Here is a 26,614-nt window from a genome sequence, read left to right on the forward strand (position 1 = left end):
TCGGAGACGGACTCGGCTGTAGCAAGAAGCGAGAAGCAAATCTCATCTATTTTTTCCCCTCTTCCTCACTCATGGGTGATGGATGAACAATCCAGCCAGAGGAAACGAACACAAGCAAATCTTTATATTCAATATATTTGAGTGACATTTCTGTGTTTAGTTCTTAAATCTGCCTGAAACGTTTTAGCGCACTTCAGGAGTCAGTCGTCGAGGCTAGATCGACTAAACAGACGTATTTAAAAAAAACAATCCTTAATGGCAGTGCTTTTAAGATTTTGAGAGAGGAAGTAGCACTCTTCAAGCATGGCATTGTTTGGCTCGGATCCTGAGCACCTCCTCGTACATTAGCTTCAGACTGATGAGTCAGAGGCATCACGGCTGATTGGAGCGAGGCAGCCGTTATCTATTCCCGCCCACCCGCAGCAGCAAACGGTGAAAGGTGGCTTTTTCTCACAATGCTGGGAGAACAAAAAGCAGAGCTTTGCCGCACTTCAACACAATGACGTTACTCTGATGAAAACACAGAGGTCACCTTCAGTGCAGCAGGAATGCAGAAGAGAAGCATTTTTACACCTCTAAACAACCGAGACACTTGATACAAACGGCTGCTTGATGGTGATTTTTGATTTTCTTTGGGGTCCTCCTCCCTTTTCAGAACACAATGTGGGCTTTGTTAGAAAGAGAACAAATAAAGTTAAGCAATTAAATGCAAAAGAGAACAATGTAAAAGTAAAGGATGCAAGTGATTCAGTAAGTGATTCAGTAAGTGATTCAGTAAGTGATTCAGTAAGTGATTCAGTAAGTGATTCAGTAAGTGATTCAGTAAGTGATTCAGTAAGTGATTCAGTAAGTGATTCAGTAAGTGATTCAGTAAGTGATTCAGTAAGTGATTCAGTAAGTGATTCAGTAAGTGATTCAGTAAGTGATTCAGTAAGTGATTCAGTAAGTGATTCAGTAAGTGATTCAGTAAGTGATTCAGTAAGTCACATACATGAGTATGTTGCAGGCAGGAAATGAAACATGTTTATTACTTTGGTTGTGTTTGCATATAAATACAGGAACAATAAACTAGGAGCAATAAGCAACAAGTGTCCAGCGATTTTACAGACTAGCAACAGTTTTTCTAAATAAAAGGAAATAATGGAGGGAAAAAACTAATATATTTGATGTCAAGAAGATCAATAGACACTTGTATTAATGTTGGCAACTTTGTTTTTCCAACAAGCTCCTCTCTCTCTCTTTCTGTATCTCTCTCCCTCTCTCTTTCTGTATCTCTCTCTCTGTATCTCTCTCTCTCTTTCTGTATCTCTCTCTCTCTTTCTGTATCTATCTTTCTGTATCTCTCTCTCTTTCTGTATCTCTCTCTCTCGTGCGCTCTCTCTTTCTGTATCTCTCTCTCTTCCTGTATCGCTCTCTCTCTCGATGCATGAGAAAAAAAAATCTATACGGCCAACGACACTCCAGTGGACAAAACATCCTTTAAATTTTTTGTCTTTTAAAATAGCTTGCGTTGTGCAATTTGTTTTTCAACATTTTAAAAATTCACCATATTTAACGAAATATAGCAGTGGCGTGATACGTGTGTTTCACGTCTTTGCTATCGACACTATTGCTATCGAAAAAAAACGCTAGTGTTCCATTTGAGATGATGCCACCTTTCTAAAATCCATACACTTAGATGCTAGAGTACAGAGAGCAAATATCTTACCATGTTAAAGTCCAGATTTTTCTCCACCCACTCGGTGGCGGCTTCGAACTCATCATACATCTCCATGATGTACAGCGTGTCCAGGGCATCCACGATGGTTGCGCCTCTCAGACTTCCTGTGAATGAAGAAGACAATCATAATGAGCAACCTGCAAGAACCATGAAATCAGAGTGCTGCTAGGCGATAACAGTTTTGAGCCGAAGAGCTGGAAGATACCAGGACTCGTTACGACGGAAATCCTGTTCAGAGGGCAAACCAAAGGCAAAACTCTGGAGGAAATAAATAAATAAATAAAAAGCCTACTGCTGTAGAGAACAGGTTATACATTACCTAAAGCAATCATTTATTATATTCAAAATAATATTATTGCTTGACTAAAGGAATCACAATGACATGGCTATTATTTTAATTTTTATCATCAACATAATAATAATAATAATAATAATAATAATAATAAATGGTTAGACTGCGTCTATCAGAGTTGTCGGGTTGAGTAAAGTAGCTCCCTTTCTTTTTCTTGATTAAGACCAGTGAGATGATTAAAATGAAATTAAAATGCTATAAACAAACACCCGAGGGAACAAGCTTTGATTTCTATTTTGCCTTGATCGTGAGAATAAATGCGAATAAACAATAAACAGAGACAATCCGATATTAAACATTAAACAGTTTTCTCTCAGGCTTTAAACAAACGCAGAAAGATAATGGTGTGTGTGTGTGTGTGTGTGTGTGTGTGTGGGGAATAGGCATGTCCATTGGGGATTTGTTGGCTTTAACGTGTAATGCGTAGCATGTAGCTGCTAATTCTTGTAGTTATGTACATAATCAATATCAGTCAGTCAGTCAGGACTAAAAGGCATTAGCACCTTTTAATAATCATTTATCCGTCAGTGTCACAGCTGGAACAAAGCAGCATCCTAACAAGAAGAAAAGAGGGGGTGGAAGTGTTAGAGATGACAAGAAAGGTTTGAGTGTTGTTTATAAAAGAGGAAATGGAAGGAGAGTATGAGAGAGATTGAGGTAGTGAAGGTGCTAATTATACACACCGAAAGCAATAACACTGAAAGGGTTATAATTTCTCCTTCAATTTAAACAGATAGCTTTGTTGGCTGGGTGTCTGAGCTCAACTAAAGAGCACTGCGGATTTCCCTATTTGCATCCATCCATCCATCCATCTGGATGCATCCATACATCCTCCCCAAAATCAATCCATCCATAAACCTTGACATCCATCCATTTGTCTACTCATGTAAATGACATTTGTCCACCCCTCCATAAGTCCATAACCATCCACCTCATCCACCTGTCTATCCATCAATCTCTAAATCTATAAATCAAGGCACCCAGTGATCAGATGGATAAGTAGATGTATGTCAGTATAGATAGAACGATGAATATGTGCTTCTGTTTCTCCATCCATTAATAACTACATCCATCCTTCTACCCATCTATGCAGCCATTCACTCATTCATCTACTGATCCATCCATCTATCTGTAAAAACACCTACCTTCCCATTCATGCCCCTAAACCAGTCATCCATTTCTCCACTCATCCATCGATTCATCAACTCATCCACTTATACATGTGTCCACTCATAAACCTACCCAAGCATCCATACATCATCCCCAAAATAAATCCCTTCATTCCTCTACCTTCACATCCATCCATTTGTCTACTTATCCACCTTAGATTTGTTCATCCCTACACAAATCCATAACCATCCTACCACGTCATCTTATAGACCTGTACTTCCATCCATCCATTTCTAAATCTACAAATCGATCCATTCACTGATCAGATGGATGAGAAGATTTATGCACGCAAAGATAGATGGTTGGGTACTTCTGTCTATCAATCTATTAATAAATACATCAATCCTTCTAATCATCCATGAAGCCATTCACACCTTAATCTACTGATCAATCCATCCATCTATCCACCTACCCACCAAACCATTCACCCACCCATCCAACCCTCCAATCCATCCATTCATCCTTCCACCCTCCCTCTATCCATGTGCACTCCATAGTAAAAACCCCCTACAACACATTCTCTGAGGTGCTTCCTGTTAAGAAAGCATTTATGTGTTAAAAAAAAAAAAAAAAAAAAAAAAAAAAATATTCAAAAACAGTCCCTTGGGGATTCCTGATTTTCCAAGAGTATAACAATCTAACTTTTGATCAACATAAATCCATGAATTCATCTAATTATCCATCATATCTAGTCAATCACTAGTCCCTTCCAACCTCCTGAGCCCAGGAGCGAAAACTGAACCCTATCAATTGGCAATACAACTCTCCTACACACAGAAGTGTCAAACATCCAGCTGTAAAATCTAATGGAGCAAATAGAAGTACAGCTGTTCGTGAACATGTAGCGGAGAGGAAAAACATGCGTTCAACAGATGGTTCCAGAGAACACAATTATAAGCTATATTAAAACAGAATTAGCAGTACTATTCATCTGTACTGATTATGTCTCTGGCAGGTGGGCTTTGGATCTTCTGGGCTTTAATTATCAAACCTCTGAAGCATTGCCAGCGATCGTTTGACAGTCCAGTCTGTTTTTGCCCAAGCCGGCATAGCGTAAGAAACAATGGTACTGTTGGATTTTTCTGCAAACGATTGCACACTGAGGTTACTAGAGGTCATAATGCACATTGGGTATGAACAGTCAAAGCTCTTCCTGTTTTCCTACAAGGATAAATGAGGACACGTTCGTGCCTTTCACTGTGCATCCTCTCCCAGATCTCATGTTTGGATTCTTGGATATTACATTTCCGAGTAGCTCAAATAGTTTAGAACCAAACTAAAGGGTGTGCCCAAATCTGAGAACCCGAAAGCCAGAGTACAACAAAAGAAAAGATATCTCTGTGTCAACCTGGAGATTTGTAAAAGGAGTAGCCTGTATTGCTCAGTGTGGAGGACGTGGAAAACCCTTTGGGTGTGTAATCTTTTACTGTTGTAACTTCTAGCATGATCTTACCTGGATGGATATCTCTCTCTCTCTTTCTTTCTTTCTTTCTCTCTCACACACACATATACACACTCACACACACACATATACACACTCACACACAATACCTTTATAAAAAAAACAAACAAAGAACAGTCAAAAAAAAGGAATTTTCATAAATCTATCCATCCGTCCATTCTTCTCCCTATACATCCATCCATTTCTCTACACATCCGCCAGCACATCCATAAATTTACCCATGTATCCGTCCAGCTACATACATACCCATGTATCCGTCCAGCTACATACATACCCATGCATCCGTCCTTCCATTCATTAGTTTATCCTAATCCCTATACACCTATCAATTTGTCCGCTCATCCATATCCGCCTGTTCATAAATCTAACTTTGCATTCATGCATCCAGCCATTTGTCCATCTATTTATTTGTCCATCCTTCTACCTTTACTTCCATCCATTTACTCATCCACCTGACCATCTATCCATAAATCTACCCATCACCATTGCTGCCCAGCTCATTATGCTTATAAGGACAACATGATAACTACAGAAAAGGTAAAACACCTAAAACCCAATCTCAATAATATCATTAAGATATTAATAAATATTTCTTTTGAATTCTTGTGTATTTGTAAAAGACTAAATAACTGCTGTGAACCTAAAGAACTCCAGCCTACTTTACCTCAGCTGACTTTTTACCATTTTACCTCAACAGACAATAATGGAGAGTGCATTCACAAAAACTAATCATGCACAAATCAATGGATCTAAATCCTAATTCTGGTTAAGAAGCATAATAAAATAAAGCAGGAGCTTCTGGGACATTGAAAAAAAAAAATTTTAAAACCTAAAATGTTATTGCTAACATAACAAAATAAAGTACAGATAGTTAGCTGTAAGTGTATTAATACGAAACAAGAGAAACAAAATTGTCGTCCATCCTGGGAACATTTCTGGGGTAACTTTTCCAGCGCCTGCGCATGGTTTAGCAAGCGGTGAGATTTGGGTGCAGAGCTATAGCGACAAAACATCACAGGAATTATCCCGACATATGACTGGTGATTGTTATCTCTAAGCAAACAAGATGAGAAAAAAAAATGAACAAAGCATTTAAAAGTCTGCATTCTGGGACACTCCTATAACAAGAAAAAAAAAAGAACAGGTAACAAAGCAACCACCCATAGTAAAGGACCTACACTTGATGTTCACTCAGGACAAGAAGAAGATGAGCGAAGATGCGATGGTACTGTAGGAAATCTTGTTTTTAGTAGTACGAGCTAGTTTTAGAATAAAAGTAAAAAAGATTCATGTTTTTCCCCTGTATTGTGATCACCTCAGACTAAGTATGATTTGCTAATGAAGGACAACATCCCTTAGAGACATTTGTTAAGCAGAAGATCAGCCGCTGACCCAAATAATAGCCGTGGCCTGGTGGCATAAAGGTCTGAACGAGAACACGGAGCCTTTCGTTTGCGTAATGCATCCTGAATACAGAAGTCTTTCCTTAACCTCGATAGAAAGCATAGAAAATCAGAGTCGAAACGAGCAGGTATCAGCTGACCACCTACAGAAATATCAGCTTGAGGGTTAACCGTTTCCTCACTCGTTTGGATAAATAACATTCACTTCATGTAACTTTGTTTAAACTGCGTTTATTTATCCACTGAAAATTTTTTAAAGATGGATTTCGAGGCTTTTGCTTATAATCAGGATCATATTTAGTTTTTTTTATTTCTTGATGTTTTATAGCAGTGACAGTGATAGCTGATTCACTTGAATAACAAAAATTTTGGCTTTGGGAACAAAATTCCAGCCGCTGATTTAACAAACGATTTAAAGTATTTCTAAAGAAAGAATCCGACGCATTTCATCGAGCAAAGAAATAAGCAGAAGAGAAGCAGCTCAAGGAAGCATTTTTGGAAAATTGAGAAATTTTAAGACACCTTTTTTTACTCAGCAGACAAAAAAAAATATATTAATAAATATATTAATAATAATAGTAATAATAATAATAATAATAATTCTCTTCTGAATCTGATTCCTCTCAATGTTTCTTCCTCGTATCATATCATATCAAGTTTTTATCCAGGTTTATTCTGTTTCTATAATTCTGTAAATCTCCTTTGAGACAATGTGAATTGTTAAAGTCACTATACAATAAATGAAAATGAGTTGAATTGAATTATGATATAACTGGTCACGTTTGCATACTTTTCTTCAATTAATGAATAATGAAGGGAAGCATTATCAGGGATTTATTTTTCCTAACAGGGGACATCAGACCACAAGTCTTCCTCTTCTTCCTCCTCCTCCTTAAGCCACCCACAGGATCGAAAAAAAAAAAAGAAACAGAATATTTGATTCACTGATCAAATGATTTGTCTGCCGCACGACCGGATCAGTCTGCCTCCCAGAAGGTGCCCGTCTCAGCCAGGGCGGTGTGGCAGATGGCAGCCTTTCTGAGAGACAGACATCATACACAGAATCTTATAGAAGCCAGTGAACCACTATACCAGTTCAGAAATATCTATCTGACAGGAGTGCCTATGTCTTTAAAAGCGAGATTGTTTATTTCAGGACGAGGTATTCTTGGAGAAATCTTCACTTCTTCGATGAGCTTCCTAATAGCACCTTCTCCACTGACAAGTCCACCATGAAATACAATAATTGTAAGGTTCACTGTAGGATCTTGGCTACATTACCACCAGAATATCTACAGATATGTGCTTTCAAGTTGGATTTCAAGGATTTTAAGTTGCGATGACGCAATCAGTCCAGCAGCAAACTATTCGATGCATCATTCATCAAGATAAGACGAGTTTATATTTTTCCCCAGATCGCTCCAACGGGTCAAAACTGTTTCCTGTTCCTCCTCTGCTTTTCGCTAGTTTCTCATGATCAAGCAGCACAGTTTCCTCCAAAAATGTTTAGGCCAGCAATTTCAACCGAGATATTCTTAAACAGACAGAAAGAGCTAGTAAACAATCGGAGAGAAACAGGCAGGAATCTAAAGCTGATCAGGAAAAGCTGTGCTGAGAGAGATGATGTTGGGCTGCATTTGTCCACTTTGTAGTAAATTTGCTTGAGTATTTGCTAACAAAAAATGCTAAGGACTCTCACCATAGGACATTCAAGCAATTGCTTTTAGGAGATTTTGGGATATTTTAGGCAAAACTGTGGGTTTTTTTTCCTTTCCATCTGCTAAGCCACTCAGGGAAAACAACACCAACACATTTACACCCAGTGTAGTGCTAGTTACTAAGAAATAGTAACTAGTTACAGTTACTAGTTTCTTCATTCAAAAAGTCAAAATTCAAAAATTGAGTAACTCAATTACTTTGTTGATTACTTACACCAAAAACGCATTACTGTTAAAAGTAACTTTTTAGTTACTTTTAAAAGAAATAATGAGCATATTTCCACTTACAGAAACTCATCTTGCTCTCGCCTTGACTCGCCATTACTGCCGCACATACCCTAATAAATGGAAACATGCCCACAGTGCGGCGTCTTCATGTTTACAGCGATTGGCACCAACCAATCCTACAATTCAGCCTAAATGAATTAATTTAAAAAAGTAACGGACAAACGCACCATATAGTAACGGTAACGGAGTTCCTTTATTTAAAAAGTAATGCGTTAGTATTAGTTACTGTCAAATGTAACTGCGTTACAGTAACGCGTTACTGCCCAACATTGTTTACACCTTAGTAAGTTTAGCTAACTAAATAAACTGTGCTTCTGCACAATTAGTCTGTTTTCACACTTTTTTCCCCTCAGAAAATAATGATTCTTGCCTTTAAAAAAAACGCCTGTTGCTAGTATCGTTTTCTTAACTGATCTAAAAATTTACGCTTTTCTCCCAAAGCAAACGTCACAAACATCAATCAGGTGTAAAGTGCAAAGCTGTTTATAAGAATCTCCCATCTTGCACCAAATCTTCCGATTGTCCACCAAGTGAACAGCTAGTCTGAATCTTAATTACAAATGTGTTCTGGCTTGCAGTTGGATTTGCGTGTTTCGCAAAACGTGATTTGAACCTGACGGTGGAATCTGTGTACGTTTTATAAATCATATTTACGTTTTATAACCGTTGCACAATTATATGATTTGATGCTGATAGATCGAGGTTCTTGTTATACATGAATGTACACAAATCCTGGAGCGTTTGTAGATACGAACATTTTTCAAAACTAACCTGATGTCTATTAAAACTACACTTGTGGATAATTTATGCGGAAATTTGCTCGTAACCGGTTTGACTCGTGAGGCATCATGGATGGTCCAAACATCCACCAGAAAACTGCGCCAAGTGGCTTTCTGGATTTGGCTCTGTTTTTTTTTTTTTGTTTTGTTTTTTGAGAGAAAGAGAGAAAGAAAGAGAGAAAGAAAGAGAGAAAGAGAGAGAGAAAGAGAGAAAGAGAGAAAGAGAGAAAGAGAGAAAGAAAGAAAGAAAGAAAGAAAGAAAGAAAGCGAAATTTAGTTAGTTGTTGGGGTTAATCAGGGCAGAATTGAATTATTTCGCCGTTCCTTTACATCACCTTGGGGGAAAAGGGGAAACAAGCAGACGCAGCAGTAATTAAGAAACTCTTGAGAAGGTTCACTTCAAACGGTGCTTCTCGCTGAAGCCTGAAGACCTCAAACAGAATGCCAAATGCCCTTTAAATAAATGAGGAACGTATTTAGTGTTTTTAGTTTAATAACCAAACATCTCCACGAACACAGTTCAGGAGTTAACCTCCTGCTGAGCCTGATAAGTCCACTAGCCCGCTGCTCCCCTGCTTGTGCTGGCTCATTATATTCATCGCCAGCACATCCCCTGAAGAACAAGCTAACCGGAGTTTTCAACTCGGGCCCTTCTCTTTCAAAAGCCTGATAAATTTTTCACTCTGCTGCAACTAGAGACCTTGCAAAACACTTTCATCCATCTACAGACACACACACACAAAAAAAACATAATTCCACCCTCAACTTAAAGGTAAATATGTTTATCCTGAGATATGTTTATTAACACTAACATAAATCCCCCAAAAAGAGATCACTTTGTAACAAACGGCTGCATCTCAATCAGCTCTCTAGTTCACTAGTTAGGCTGCTGTTCGGTCGCTGAGACGGCCATTTTAAAGGATCTCTCTCACACAATCAAAAAAGGCTGCCCTGAAACGGCATTCACTAAATTCCAGGGGTTTTGTTATCACGACGTAAAGTGGGCGTTTCTGGAGGTCTTGGAAAAATGCCCTCTTTCAAAAAAAAGTTCATACCTACAATGGATAATGAAAGACAAAACAGTCAAACAGGTAGATTTTATATTTTATATCTATCTGCTTTATTATCTTACAGTTAAGCTATTTTAACAAAAACAAATACGAAAACAAATAAATGACCAAAAACTATGGTTAGGGTTAGATTATCAAATAGGCCACGCCTGCCCGATGATGCAATATCTGTTACGCTGTTCTGAAATCCCTGGAAATAAGTGCATCCCGCACTGAAACCTTCCCTCTCTCAAAAAAAAGAAATAAAAAAAAAATTAAAATCCCACAATACACCATGATGCTGACTAATATATTAATTCCACATATTTTTGTAAGAATTTCAGCAAAATTTAAACAAAAATAAAAAGGGCAGATGATCCAAATGGTTAATCTGACCTTCTACATTTTATTAAATTCCATTCATTTGTATAGCTGTTAACAATTCACATTATCTCAAACATTTACAGTTTTAAATGAAGTTACTGTTTATCACTAACAATTATCCCTAATGATCAAGTCTGAGGTGACGATGTTGAGGAAAAACTCCCTGAGATGATATGAGGAACCTTGAGAGGAACCAGACTCAGAAGTGAACTTCATCCTCATTCGGATGACACTGGACAGGAAATAATGCCAATGTAAATAATGTCATTTCTATAACAGTTTGTAATGATGTAGAATTAAGCAACAAAGTGCTCCTGAGGAACTAACAGGTCAGCGCTGGTACAATAGGAGCAGAGTTTGTTGGTATGTTTAGGTTTTTACACCAGTGACTGATGAGGAAATCTCTGGAAAATGAGTCATTGTGTCTTGATGTGCCTGACTTGAGGATTGAGACCCAAAGTTTTGATTTTATTGCTAGTTCCTAAAACCAACCTCTTATTATTTCCATTGATGTTCAAGGTTATATTACTGAGAAATCCAGTGTAAGAGCTTCAGCTCGTGTTGGTGAGGATCAACTAGAGAAACTTTTGTTTGCTAAAATTGGAATATTTTAGCATTTAGAAACTTTTGGGATAGCTACTTTGCACTTTTTTCCATGGGGGAAAAAAAAAAAAAAAAAAAAAACACAACTAAAAAGTAAACTAAAAAAATTTAACTTTCAATCTTTTAACTAAAAATTCCAGAAAAAAGTTTCTCAAACAAATTTGTCTCACAAACAGCAGAAATGTTGGTAAAAGTCAATCAGGAGTAAAGTGCAAATTTTTCTGCTTGCTGCTGAATTTGTGACATTTTAATGACATACACACAAACTCTCAGAAAGTTCTGGGAACAAGTAAAGAATTCTTGCTCCATCATTGCTGTAGATCTTAAAAGGTGCTTTTTCTTGTGTAACAACTGAACAGCTAGTTTGACTCCTGATAACGAATGTGTTTTGGATTGGGTAACGACGTCGAAGGTTTCACGTGTCCTTCATTAAAACTTCACAGTGGAATCTGGGAAGAAAATCGCATTTATTTGTCGACAATTATATGATTTGAAGCTCATTCATTTTATGTAATTTAACACAAATCCAAAAGTGCTTTGAAAATCTGAACTTAATCCTTAATTCATGTAAATCTGGAGTAAATTCATAATGCCTTATTTAGACTGACATAGCCGACTAGGTGTGTAAAACTATAATAAGTAACAACAATTTACAACCAGCTATAACAGATCATAACTGCTTAGATTTTCCTTTCAGTCGTTGGCTTGTAAAATCGGCGTATAGATTTGAACAGCCTGATGGTTTCATTTACATTTACGGCCTTTGGCAGATGCCCTCGTCCTCAATTAACTAAGCATTAAGGGCCTTGGCTGAAGGGCCCAGCAGAGGATGCTTTGTGGACCTGGGATTTAAACTCATGACCTTCTGATCAGTGGACCAATGCCTTAACCACTAAGCTACCACATCCCTAACACCTCTAGGTGGTTTAGGTTTCACGTCAATCATCAGAGAACAAGCGAAGATGCTTGAATTTAAATTTTCAAATATGTGGCGTAACGTAATAAAGTCTCATTTTTCCACCACAGTTATTAAACTTTCCTCCGGTTGGTGTTATTATTTCCGGCTGTAGTCCCGTGCATTCTTTTGTGTGTGTTTAAAATGCAACTTTCAGAAAAAGGTAAAAAAAGTTTTAAATTAGGTGCAAAAATCTAACTGGTGTACACGACTATGGCAACGAAGGTCCTGAAGGTCAGTGAAGATAATTGCAGGTTTTATTTCCAAGGAGGAAGATTGGTAGAACACGCAGAATTCCTTCATAATGAGAGCATCGGACACAAGCATATTAAACGTACTAAAAAAAAAAGTAACATTTCAGAAGAAACTAGATCACAACAGCAGATATACACATCTATAGTATATACACATATAAACAAGTAGAACCCTTGACACGATGGACATGGACGAGGACGCAGTCTTGAAATGCCAACACTTAAACAGCTGAGAACTGAATCCTTAATCTAATCACTTCTGATCATCTGCTGAGATCATTCCAACCATAATTCCGCTCGTTCCTGAGTTATCGTTTTGACAAGAGTCTTGGACGGCCAGATAAAGGAACGAACGTGTGGCCACGTGAATGGATTATAAACGGGAATTATTTACAAGTCACACACTCTGGTGTCACCAGAGGTTCGCTTTGAAGTCAGGTTCCTCTCAAGGTTTCTTCTTTATATAGTCACAGAAGGTTTTCCTCACCACTGACACCTGTGGCTTCCTCATTAGAGATAAATATCTAAGAAAATGTTAACTTTTGCATTTTTATTCCGAATTTTTGTATTTATTTATTTATTTTTAAGATTTCCCTCAAACCGCTTCGTGACGACGTCTACTGTTGAAACAAAAGGAATAAAAATAATAAAGACTTTATAAATGTTATATGAAAAGTAACACTACTTAAGTCCAGATGATTTAAAACTGTGAAAGGAAATATACATATTATATACATACATAATATATATATATGTGTGTCTATATATATATACACAATTTTATTTTTTTTTCAAGTGGTTTGCCATAGTGCATGATTCGGAGGAATCTCCAGGTTTTGGAGTCTTGAAGCTAGATCCTTAACATGCTGAAGCAAAAATGCTGAGTGTTATGAAGCATAACAGTGTGGAAAAAAAAGGAAGACCAACCTCGCTGCTGTGGCTCTGTATATGCTGTGTGTGTGTGTGTGTGTGTGTGTGTGTTTTATATGCCTATAAACTTCAGGGAGCAGAACTCTTGAGCAAACCAACCCTGCCTCCTGCCTCTACTCAGAAAAAACAACACAGAGCAAAAACAAAATAAAGGAGCAAGCTGCATTCATCACATCATGGTTTATTCAAACACAAGGTCCTATTAAGCAAACACCACCATGAATTAATAATCTAGGTATGACCTTTCTTTATTAACAGAAGACTCGGGTAGGTTATCCTCTGCTTACCAGGTAGTGCAGACGTGGTTCATGATACGGCTGACGGAGCGAGTCGAGGTGTACCATGCATACAAATCTGCTGATTCAGATGATGCATTACACCAATCCTGCTACGTCCTCTGAAGTGTGTGTGTGTGCGCGTGTGTATGTGTGTGTGTCTGACACAAATGAATTTTCAGTCCATTGTCAGTCCGCATTACTGGCTCCACTCCCAGGCTAAATGAAGGAGGTTAATCAAATTGGAGCTGTAAATTCCCTGGCCTGTCTTTTGGCTGAGTTCTGATTGGCTGCAAGCAAGCGATGAAAACGGCTCAGGGTAAAAGCTTGGGAGGCCTGATGAATGTTTTATAAAGTCCATTTTCCTTTCCTAGCCTCACCTCAAAGCGACATCTTGCATCATGACAAGAAGAGTGTGTACAAAAAAAAGGATCGGAAGGATCTGATAAAAGCATAAACGTGAAAGAAAAATGAATAATGACTGAATTTCCTGTTTGGCGCTTTTTCGGTTACCATCATAAAAAACAAATAAAAAAAATGTATTTTACTCGAAAACCGTTTTTTCCGGCAAAATCGAGTATTGTATGAACGAGAAATGCTACATAAACGCGCTGAAGACGTTAGTTAAATTAGCGATGCTAAGTTAAAGCAAAGGCTACATTTGGCTAGCTAGTGGTGTACGAGATGATGCCGCTGACGGAGGTGCTAGCGTGAAAGTTAAAACTTTTCCCCATCTTTAGAAGCTTCTTTGTACCAGAGCGCTGCTGCATCACTCCCCCCACTGAGACCGCTATCAGCAGGTAATCAAACTGAATTTGGGGTAACGTGTGAAACCGCCAATTAACATCAACTATAAAAAAAATTATATCTTTGGACAACACTTTGGATGAAATGTTCATTATACAAATATACGGAGGTAGGGTCTCCGATGTTTGAAAGCCAATATTGACATTTGAAATCACCAAAACAAACACGCCCCTAACCTAAATGGGTCCCACCCCTGTACTGATAGCTCCGCCCACACATACATAAGGCAACTAATGGAAAGAAATGTGTCTTTATCATAGCTGAAGGGAAGAACAATACGATTGCAGATAAACAAACAAGCAAAAATGACACACAAGCATAATCATGCAAAGGACGGCATATATTAGTTCTGTGAAACAAAGCAAAACCAACGTTACTCACCTATCGAGAAGGAAAAAAGCACCTCGGCGACTTAAGTAAAGTTGGCTGCATATTCACAGATTCACGTTTAGCTCAGGAGTTATTGACTCGAGAAACTCCAATCTGTGAAAATGCGGCCAACTTCCCGCTCCTTCAGTTCTCTCCAGCGCTGGAAAGCTGATCCTATATTAACACGGGTCCTACTTCTTGTCTTATCGTAAGCCTTTCTTTGCTTTCTTTCTTTGTTTTTATCCTCCGTGTCAATGTTAAAACCGCTTTCTGCTAATGTCACACATGCCCCTTTCTGCTCATTGGCTACACGTTTGTTTTGATTTTTGTTTTGTTTGTCGTCCTGACTCAGTTTTCTGAAGCATTTCTCAAACATCGGAGACCCCACTTTTATGAAGCAAGTTAATAAATATAATATAGAAAAAATAATCAGAGATAAAAAATTTGAGGGTGTTTATCTCCAACCACTAAAATTCTGTGTAAAATTATCAACAGAGGGACAAACACACGTCTCACACTGAAAGACAACAGAGTCCTGACTCAAAATGTCCATTTCCAGATGTCCCATTCGGTTGAACATAACGCCATCAGTCTGGTAAAATGGTTTTGGAACATTTTTTTTTTTTTAAAAGGTCCAGCCTAGGAAATGTGTAAGTTATTCAAATGTTATTCAATACAGATAAATTGTGTAGCAGTCAGCTAGCAAATACCAAGAAAATGCTCCCAGGCAGCATTTTCTGCTGAAACCTACCGAAGTGTACAGAGAACTATTACTCCAGCAAATACACAGGTCACCTTCGGGCAGCAAAAACTTAGCAAAGTTTGAAACATTTAGGACAAGTCAAATCGATGCAAAATGCAAGCAAACAAAAGTATCTGTCAGCATTCGGAAATTCCACCAGGGTCATGTTAAGCCTGCGCTGTGGGGCACAAAAACTCAACACACACAACGGCGAAATAAAGACTCACTGCTCTGCCTGATACTCTGAGAAACAAAACTAAGTGCTGCTGCATGAAAATGAATCACAGGCTCATAAGAGAGATACCACACACACACACACACACACATACACACGTATACTCACCAAACAGATTACTAGAGTGGCCTTGCTTGGAGACAGGACGCAGCTCGTTGGAGCCCCAGGCATAGCGCTTGTAATTATTCCACGCAAACTGCATCATCTGAAGAGGAAAAAAAAAAGAAATAGGTAAGAGTGCGAAATATCTGTTTTTGACGAAAAACCAACGAAAAATGTTTTGTGAAATAAGCCATAACTTGAAGCCTTGCCATTTAACTGCATGAAATAATCACCTTTCTTCTTATTCCACTGTTTTCAAGACCCCACAAAGCTCAACCTTACTGCCAGTGTTAGTAAACTTCGCTCTATTAAACGTTCCTCACATCCTCACTTTTCTGGTTTTAATCCCGCTAAACTTTGACAGAACCACAGACAAGTTTTCAAGACGACGATGAAGGATTCTTTTGTTCCTGGCAGCAAAGGTGGACTCCAGATGTTCAGATGTGCTCACAGTGTTCTACAGCGATTAAACGAAGACACCGCTGAGCACCAGCGAGGAAAACAGTGACTTCATCCAAGGTCCTAAACATATACATGTGTAGGTGGGGAATCGATATTTGAAAAAGAAAACGCAAAACACCTACATCAGCGACCAGGAAGTCAACAGATACAACATCCTGAGAGATTTACACAGCGGCAGTGAAAAGAAGAAAAAGAACTGAAAAAAACATAAATTAACAAGAAAGGTCCAAGAAGGTTGGACTTCCATCACTGTCTCTATCTTAATCTAAAATGCATTTTTAGTTGTTTTTTTTATCCCAAACATCAGAACTACTTCTTGAAATTTCTCTAAAGATTGACAAACAGAGCTATAGAAGCAAGTCTTCACAAATCTCTTCATAAAAATCTCTCTCTTGCTGTTTCTCATCTACGTGAAACCGTTTGAAGCACAGCATGCGATCCAAACACCGGCCGACTGGCTCCTGTGAAATTAGATCAGTTTATCGACTGCTAGCTTAACTTGGATTGCTGCTTAATCAAGACTGAGGCTGCCTGTGTTTCTGCAGTATCCCTTTGCTCGACTCCAAGTGGAGAAAAATGGAAAATTAACTTTGTTGGAGAAAACCAGGCTCAAAAGTTGCTCTGAGAACACTGGTGGGTCAGTCAAGAGTCCTGGTGGAGCTCCTCCAGGCCTCCAATCTCAGGTGGATAAAAATGTAGAAAAGCATATTGATTCTTATTCAGAGATGTTAGCAATAACAAACAGCTCATGGTGCCTGCATGATAATCTCAAAACCAACTTGATCAACAGCTGAATCTGCATGCAGTCTGCAGGTATTTTGAAAGAAAGTTGTCCAAAAGGTTTGCCACTAAAGCAAACCTCCTTAATTAATAAAACAGAATAGAAGCCTTTATTTTGTCCCATATACATTACAAAAAGTGCTCAGTACTTTACACATCCCAACTTTGGAGGTTGGGGTCAGAGCAAGGGGTCAGTCATGATGCAGTGCTCATGGAGCAGGGAGGTTTAACAGCCTTGTTCTAGGGCCCAACTGTGGCAGCTTGGCAGTGCTGGGGCTTGAACCCCGATCCTCCAACCAACAACCCGGAGCCCTTAACCGCTTGAGAGAATTTTTAATACCTGGATAGGTATTAAAAATTGGGTGGGATGTGATAGCTCAGTGGTTAAGGTGTTTGACTACTGATCGGAAGGTCATTGGTTCGAATCCCAGGTCCAGCAAGTTGCCACTGCAGGGCCCCTGAGCAAGGCCCTTAACCCTCAATTGCTCAGGTGAATAAACTGAAATAAAAAAAATTGTCACTCTGGATAAGAGTGTCTGCCAAATGCTGTAACTGTATACACAAAATACAGAGCATTGTCATTAGGATGTATTTGTTGCTTTTGTGTGTCATGCCAGCTGAGTAACCTTCATCCCGAGGACAGCACTAGACACCGATGATGTCAAACAGTGACAGGATTATGGCCCAGGTGTCGTTACCGAGGTGGCAATGCCTCATGGGTCCCGGAAGTAATTGGGACACGGTTTGCTGCCTAACAAACACAAGCCGAGGAAGCCAAGAATCCTCTGGGACCAACTGGGGCTACCTTTGTGACAAGCAAGGAGTGAAAGGAACATCAGCGTGCCTCACTATTGGTACTAGACACAATGATTATGTCATGAAAGTGCCTAACATGATCTCTGTTCTCTTCGTGTTTGTCTCGGTATGATGCGGATAACAAGCTGCGTGGAACGAATACGGTCTCTGCGGGGATAAGAGGATCCAGAGTAACCTGCTAGTTCTAATTACATAGACAGCAGGACTGTCTCTAAAGCAATTTCCAAGCCTGTAGTGGTAATTTACAGGAAATTTATAAACATGCTGTAATAAACCTTGTATTTTCGCTGTTTGAAAACAATTCAAGTGATCAATCGCCATCCTTGATCACTAATAGTTTGGGAATCATAACATTTCCCACAGAGACTAATTTTCTCTGTGTAAGCCTACTACCTCAACCGGTTTCTGTTGTTAAGGCCAATCTGCTCTGTGTGGAAAAAGGGGGACACGGTGCAGACGCGCTGTTGTTTTGGGCTGAGTCAACAAAGACAAGCTTGCCAAACAGGATTTGGACAAGGAGGGAAGGAGGGAAGAGAGTGAATGGGCTTGTAGTCCAAGAAAAGATCTGAGAGAAGGGCTTTGTGGAGAGTTCAAATGAGAGAGCGGCTACAAGAGAAAGCAGGAAAGAGAAGGAGTTAATGAAAAAAAAAAGCGAGAGAGGGAAAGCAAGGAAATTGGGCTTTGTGGTGGTTCTTGGCAGACAGAAAGAAGCTGGATGGAGACAAACAAGCAGCTCAGAAGAAAGGAAGCTAGAAGCACAATTAGCTTTTTAGGACTGTTTCCATTCTCTGTATATTTTAACCCTTATGTTAATGTAATGTTATGTGAATGTGGAACCGCTTGGATGTTTTTCATGTAGAAATGACTAGTTAAAATCCCCCTTTTACTACAGAAATGTAAAAAACATCATTCTGTAAATATAATAATGTGCTTTCCTCTGCCTCTAGATCTGAGAATTTTTATCCGGAGCGGGTCGGAAAAATTAAACGTAACTCAAAGTATCACTGTTGCCCAGACTCGAGAAATCTGTCTCTAGAAACCTCGAAATGTCTCCTTTTAAATAGAATGAATTAAAATGTCTGTGTCTGTCTCAGCTCATTAGTGCTAATCTAGATACTAACAATTACAGCACAAGTTATTCGTACAGTAATGATCTGAGAATGAACTAATAAAATGCTTTACACACACCGCTACATCCGCATTAGCGTTCCACCTTAATTGGCCCATTGGGAGTGGATCATTGTGCGATAATCTGTGATAATCACAATTCATGGTCATTGACACTCCTTTGTATATCCGTTCTTATACAAAAAGTGTCTACAAATGTTAATTACTGTATTGTTTCATGTGCAAGAATGAACAGGAAGTTTTTCACAGCAATGCATCAGATCTCCAAGTTAATGGTAAGACATGAATGTCTGAATATGAGATATGTTTGAAATCCTGGCTCTGTATGACTGACTCAGTCTGTTGTTTGCCTGCACTTCTGTTCTACACCTGGTTTTCTTTCCTACTAAGCTCTGCAACTCATTCATCTGGTTCCTTGTTGCCATGAGTAGTAGAATCTCAGCCTGCGCCGATTGCCTTTCAACACGATCGTGTTTCTAAAAATCAAAACACGAGCCTATCCATCCATATCCATAATGCCCTACGGTAACTTTCCTCATGATCCTAGAATAGAGGAGAACAGGGAACGGTGAAGATTTTCAGCTCTAAGGATACAACGTAAAAAGAAGTGATGGAAGCAGCCTGTGTCAGGATGGCAGGAAGATGGATTTCCTTTCATTCAGCAATCGAAATTTTGGGCATCTGTCTTCATCAAGATGCATACAGAATCACTAAGCGTGTTATGCAGATTGAGTTTAGCATAAGAATTCAATAACTTTAGAGAAAAAAGGGTGCAGTGCTGGCTTATTTTCATAACAATGTCTATCTAAATATGAAGATAATTGTAGGAGGCCTGTGAAATAAACAGGTATGAACAGGAGTGGTGCTCAGATGGATGACTCACATCGCCTTTTGGGATCGGTTAAGGCCAGAGGTGGGTAGTAACGAGCAGTGTTGTACAGTATAAAGTACTAGAAAGCAATACTTGAGTAAAAGTACAAGTATCGTACTAGAAAAAGACTTTGGTAGAAGTAAAAGTCACCTTTTAGAATATTACTCAAGTAAAAGTCTTAAAGTATCTGATATATACTGTACTTAAGTAGCAAAAGTAATTTGCTTAAGTACTTAAGTATTTGAAGTAAAAGTAAAAAGTAAAATTTCAGTGATTTTCGGTAGGCATAAGAGGCACTTCATCTGGTAGGAAGAATCTTTCATTCCAATGTACAGAAACATTTCTTGCAAATATGGCCACGGGTGTATAACGTTATCTTCTTCACCCTGTTCACCACTATCGTCAGGGTGGTCGTCTACGACAGAGGTGGCTAACCCGCTTCTCCCGAGCCGCATGCGGCTCTTTGCCCGGTTTCATGCGGTTCTTACGTTCATATCGAAGTTTGTGTGTCTTGTTAATGTGCGTGTTCACTTCGTTTAAGTTAAATACGGTATTTTCGTCAAACGCGCATGTGAGTGAGATGAAAATACCTCAAAGTTTCCCAGTAGGAGCAAGATCATTTGAGTAAACAATGTGTCAAGTTCGCTCTCAAAATGGCAGGGAAAAAAGGTGATGATCATGTGTGCCCATGTGTATGATGTGGCTCTTTGTGGTAACACAGTAAAAAATGTGGCTCTGTTGTGGCTCAGGTTCAGTTGTGCTTCCGCCTCCTTTTGGCAACATTAAGCTGAAATAGAGCGTGCGGAGCTGCGTAATGCAATCTAGGAGCAGTGATTCGCCAAACCTCCCTTATTGCAGTCGCAATTTTATTATTTTTTTTTTATTTTATTTTGTAGTAACGAGTAACGAAGATGCTTAGTGGAAATATATCGGAGTAAAAGTATACATTTTATCTAGAAAATGTAGTGGAGTAAAAGTGAAAGTTGACAAATTTAAATAGCGAAGTAAAGTACAGATACGTGAAATTTCTACTTAAGTACAGTAACGAAGTATTTATACTTCGTTACATTACAACACTGGTAACGAGTTACATTTACTCCGTTACATTTACTTGAGTAAGTTTTTGAAAAAAATATACTTCTAGGAGTAGTTTTAAATCACTATACTTTTTACTTTTACTTGAGTAGATTTGTGAAGAAGAAACTGTACTCTTACTCCGCTACATTAGGCTACAATGATCTCGTTACTTTTCTTTTTACCTCTTTGGTATTCTACGCATCAATTTTAATGTTTTATTTTGACAGATAGAGAAACTTCAGCTAAGGCTCTACCACGTGACTGTGTTTCACCAATCAAACGTAGTTGTACAGTCTCGTCACGTTAGCACACTCAATCTCAGCGGCGGGACGCGTTAGTTAGCAACACAAACATGTCGGAATCAACCGTCGGCAATGCAGACACAAACGAGGAGGAAAACCTGCACCCCTGGCCTCATAGTGAAAGCATGTTTATCTTTAGTAAAAGTGCGAGAGAGCAGCTACATTATGAGGTGTCTTCTGTGTCTGCCAAAGCAGACAGGCGCATGTTTGTCTTTTAGGTTACATGACAGAGCTCTCAAGTCTTCACCGTGAGACACGCATTTCAGGAAGTTCACACCTTGTATTTCTTACGCTGAGAAGTAAGGGAGAACTTTTTCTGCTATATACAATTGAATTAATGGACGAGGCGCAGGCATACAGTACACAGAGCAGTTTTGTCGAGTTCAGCTGTTTCAAGTTTTTTTTTATGTGCTCAACTTTACTCAGCGCCGCAAGAGCCAACAAACAGATGACATCAGACGTGTCGTTTCTTACAGCGCCGAACACACATATTTAAAGATAGTTCACTCAAAATGAAAATTCTGTCATCATTTACTCACTCTCATGTTGTTACAAACCTGTATAAATTTCTTTGTTCTGATGAACATGAAGGAAGATATTTTGAGAAACAAAAACAGCTTTGCAACCAGAAGCTTTAGCTTACCTGAAACTAAGGAAAGTCCTAGAGGCTTCCTGAAATTAATTAAAGGAGTAGAGATGTATTTCATTATTATTGCCCTTTCATCAAGGCATCAAATGTGCAACAATCACAACACAAAAGAAATGAAATGTGTCTGTGTGTTTTCTTCTGTTGTTCTGTCACTGGAGTCACACACACAGTTTATGAGAATTTATGGGCTGCCTCGTTCTAGTTCTGCCTGGTAAAAAAGTATAAAGGTTTGGAAATTTGTGTTACTTGTGCAAATTTATTTTTTATTTATTATTTTATTTATTAAGTACTTGAATTTACCTGAATTATTTTAATTTAAGCTATTTTGTAATTAATTAATTTAAATTTATTTTATTGATTGGATGAGCCATAATTTGCCTAAAGATTATTTTGTATTTTTGTTATTGTATTGTTGTCGTGTTAAAAAATAAAATCAGACGTTACTCAACAGTTACTCAGTACTTGAGTAGTTTTTTCACCAAGTACTTTTTTACTCTTATTCAAGTAATTATTTGGATGTCTACTTTTTACATTTACTTGAGTCATATTATTCTGAAGTAACATTACTTTTACTTGAGTACAAATTTTGGCTACTCTACCCACCTCTGGTTAAGGCACCGGTACAAAATCTCCAACTCAAACGATGCATGATTCGAGCATGTACCATGGCCTTGTACAACAATGATTTGGTCAATGAAGTTGTTATAACTTTCTGTACCAACAGCGCTAGCTAAAATCCAGATATCGTTCTAATACATTGAATCTATAGCAACAGCTAAATCTTGTATCGGCACAATCTTTAGCTAAGAATTATAAAAAAAAGTTGATACGGTTAATGTTTTCTGTTAGGACATGTTTATTTAGTGCTCATGGAAACAGTCAGGTAGTTTTCTGCCATGGGAAAGTCTCGTCCCTTTTCGTTTCTTGTTATCGTGACACGCTGCAGAAGAATAAGTGATTGCCGAGTTGATACTAGTGGACAGGAACTGCCAAAATAACAAAATCTCTAATCTCAACTCATCTCCATGTAAGAAATTTGCCTGTGTTCTGCTCGCTCTTGTCTTCAGGTAATTTGCCCCCTGAGCCGAATGTTTCTGTAGTGTAGAAATCTGTAATCCTTTCATCCCATTCGTCAACAAGCACAATCTGCTCAGAGCAGGCAGGCACTCTACTTCCAATTTAAGAAGACTCTTAACCGACTGAACAAATGTGCCTGGCGGTACACTGTTGTTCTCAGTAGTACTAAAGGTGCGAGGAAACAAACAAGAAAATGCCCCTATTTATTGTCCTATAGAACAACGTAATCTCCCACTTTAAGCCTTACAGGACCACGGATGAACTGAGATGAGGTGAGAAAAAGATGGAAAAACAAAAGCCCACATCGACAGGGCACATCCTTTATTTCAGCCCTGAGTGCCAGAGCACACAAGTAACCCCATGATGTCCCAACTGCCTCGGCTCTTATTACATATTCCTCATCCCTCTGGCATCTAGATTAGGTAAAAAAAAAAAAAAAGAGACAGACAGGAAGTTATAATTTGTTTATGGCATCCTTCTAGAGATTCAGAGTTTTTTTTTGCTTGATTTCGCGGTTTCAATTTTTTGTTTTATTTGCAATTTTTTCAAAAAAATTTGTGAAAATATAGATTTTTTTCAGTTAATCTGCCTGACTTGCAAGCACAGGATTCTTCTTCTAAACTTTTACCTGTGAAGACACATATACTGTATGTAATTACTTTCTATGACTTTCTATTACTTTTTTCAACTGGACTCTCAGAGCTGTTTTGCGCGTGTCGTGATGACGTCACGGCCCATATCTGTGGAAAATCTGCTGTAATTTTAAAAAATTGCGATCTCCATTTATCATATAGAACGAGTGGGAACACGGAATCCAGAAAACATTATATTAGAGCTATGTGTGTACTGTATGATAAATAAATGTATTTGTGCTGGTGTGCTTCTATATTGATGGACTTTTCAATGTGTCTATACAAAAGAGTTGGAGACTTCAGTTGATGATTCATGACATCGGAAGTTAAAGGATCGTTACGGATTCTCTATTTTAAAGTGATGAACAACGGTTGTGCTCTCTTTGATAAAATGTAGGCCATGGACCATCATAGGTAATTATTTGCTGAAAAACATGCGCAGGAAGGCATTTAACTGAGCTAACTAGCCCGTGAATGTAGGTGGTAATTACAGGGTTTTATCATTGCAGAACCTTTGTGAGACAGAAGCAAATGAATGTGAGTAAAAACTTGAGACTAGATTTCATGTTGTTTGCATCTTTAGTATAAATCTTTAACTGCTTTTCCTGGACTCTGTGACAGGGACCATGCATGAAAACACTCATTGGCAATTTAGTTATTCCATCTACTGGCATGGAAGTAGAAAGGAACCTGGAAGAACCAGGAAGAACCATAGGGGCCGCAGAAGACTCTTGTGCAGCCAAGTTGATGATCAGCACTAAAATAAAATTTATGAGCCCTACATCATTTACTCAAAATTTCTATTTCCATCTTTTTCCATTTTCTATTTCCAATCTTTTTTCCTTTTTCCTAAAAAAAAAAAACCCAGCAAATAAACAAAAAAATAAACAAAAATAAAAATGCGATAAAATAAAATATGTTAAGTGAATAAAATGACTTAAAATATGAATAAATAAATAAAATTAAATAAATAAAATTACAAGAACAAAACCTTAAACCAAATAAATATAGAAGTAAATAAAGAAATACAAAAATAGATACAAAAAACAAAACATACTAATAAGAAAAAATTTAAAATAATAAACTAAATAAACGTATTCAATAAAAGTTACATAAATGAAATTAAAGAAAATATGAATAAGCAAAATTAAATAAAATAAAAAGTATAATACCTTAACCCTAATAAATAAATAAATAAATAAATAGATTTGAGCGCCACAAAAATGACTCAGTAGATCATGGTGAACAGACTGTACAGTCCAGTGACACTGCAAGAAACACATTACGGTGAGTAATTCCACATAAAACAGAGGTTATGAATTTGAATACATCGTCCTGCCTCAGCCCGATATTCTCGCAAGGCGACGACAGGTGGGTTGAGCAGCTGTTCATAACTGCAGTGGCACTGCTGGAGAGCTCTTGCCATGCGATGGGTTTCTAAAGGGTTCCTAAAGTGCAGAACAACAACTCTATAAAAACCCGAAAGGCAGAAATAAAATACACCTGCTGTGCTTTTGTACAGCCGGATGCTTGAAGGCATAAATAAATAAATAAATAAATAAATAAATCTGCACTCTCATTATCATCCAAGTTGATTAGCTCTCTTTGCATTTCGTCATGTTGTAGAGCACATATCTCACACACACACACACACACACTATAAACACAGTACAATGTGTGTGCATAGTCATCAGGTATAGTATAGTTATTGACGTATAAATGGAAAGCATGTGAGATTTTTTTTTTAACTAAATTACTCAGATGAACTCCGATGGAATGATCATAGACAAAAATATTTACTTTGACTTTGTGACTGTTGTGCTTTATTATTTGTATTAATGAAACCATGGATGAAATGAGATGGGAAAAATCCAGAAACACAAAAACCCACAGCGACCCCGAGTGCCAGCGAACACGAGTATCTCCATGTCCCAAGTGCATCAGCACTTATTACATATTCCTCATCCTCTCTGGCATCTAGATTTGTAAAGAAGAGGCAGACTGGAAGCCGTAATTTGTTTATGGCCTCCCTCCAGAGTTTCAGAGGGTTTCTTTTGGTGAATGCTTTATTTTGCAGATTTCGTGAAAATGTTGAATTTTGTTCTTTTTTGGCCCATTGGGAGTGGATCATTGTGCGATAATCTGTGATAATCACAATTCATGGTCATTGACACTCCTTTGTATATCCGTTCTTATACAAAAAGTGTCTACAAATGTTAATTACTGTATTGTTTCATGTGCAAGAATGAACAGGAAGTTTTTCACAGCAATGCATCAGATCTCCAAGTTAATGGTAAGACATGAATGTCTGAATATGAGATATGTTTGAAATCCTGGCTCTGTATGACTGACTCAGTCTGTTGTTTGCCTGCACTTCTGTTCTACACCTGGTTTTCTTTCCTACTAAGCTCTGCAACTCATTCATCTGGTTCCTTGTTGCCATGAGTAGTAGAATCTCAGCCTGCGCCGATTGCCTTTCAACACGATCGTGTTTCTAAAAATCAAAACACGAGCCTATCCATCCATATCCATAATGCCCTACGGTAACTTTCCTCATGATCCTAGAATAGAGGAGAACAGGGAACGGTGAAGATTTTCAGCTCTAAGGATACAACGTAAAAAGAAGTGATGGAAGCAGCCTGTGTCAGGATGGCAGGAAGATGGATTTCCTTTCATTCAGCAATCGAAATTTTGGGCATCTGTCTTCATCAAGATGCATACAGAATCACTAAGCGTGTTATGCAGATTGAGTTTAGCATAAGAATTCAATAACTTTAGAGAAAAAAGGGTGCAGTGCTGGCTTATTTTCATAACAATGTCTATCTAAATATGAAGATAATTGTAGGAGGCCTGTGAAATAAACAGGTATGAACAGGAGTGGTGCTCAGATGGATGACTCACATCGCCTTTTGGGATCGGTTAAGGCCAGAGGTGGGTAGTAACGAGCAGTGTTGTACAGTATAAAGTACTAGAAAGCAATACTTGAGTAAAAGTACAAGTATCGTACTAGAAAAAGACTTTGGTAGAAGTAAAAGTCACCTTTTAGAATATTACTCAAGTAAAAGTCTTAAAGTATCTGATATATACTGTACTTAAGTAGCAAAAGTAATTTTCTGATAATTAATGTACTTAAGTATTTGAAGTAAAAGTAAAAAGTAAAATTTCAGTGATTTTCGGTAGGCACAAGAGGCACTTCATCTGGTAGGAAGAATCTTTCATTCCA

The 26,614-nt window shown here is 38.1% G+C and overlaps 1 protein-coding gene across 1 annotated transcript in view; it reads right to left on the reverse strand.

Annotated features, from left to right (window-relative positions):
* man1a1 (mannosidase, alpha, class 1A, member 1) overlaps positions 1-26,614 on the reverse strand; it is a 113,539-nt gene that overhangs the window by 68,216 nt on the left and 18,709 nt on the right. Inside the window, exons 2-3 of the mRNA XM_060866201.1 lie at positions 15,604-15,700; positions 1,709-1,824 (exon numbers count right to left, since the gene is read on the reverse strand). Coding sequence (XP_060722184.1) covers positions 1,709-1,824; positions 15,604-15,700 — 213 coding nt within the window. The remainder of the gene's footprint in view (positions 1-1,708; positions 1,825-15,603; positions 15,701-26,614) is intronic.

This window comes from Tachysurus vachellii, chromosome 3 (assembly GCF_030014155.1).
Source record: "Tachysurus vachellii isolate PV-2020 chromosome 3, HZAU_Pvac_v1, whole genome shotgun sequence".
Lineage (NCBI taxonomy): Eukaryota > Metazoa > Chordata > Actinopteri > Siluriformes > Bagridae > Tachysurus > Tachysurus vachellii.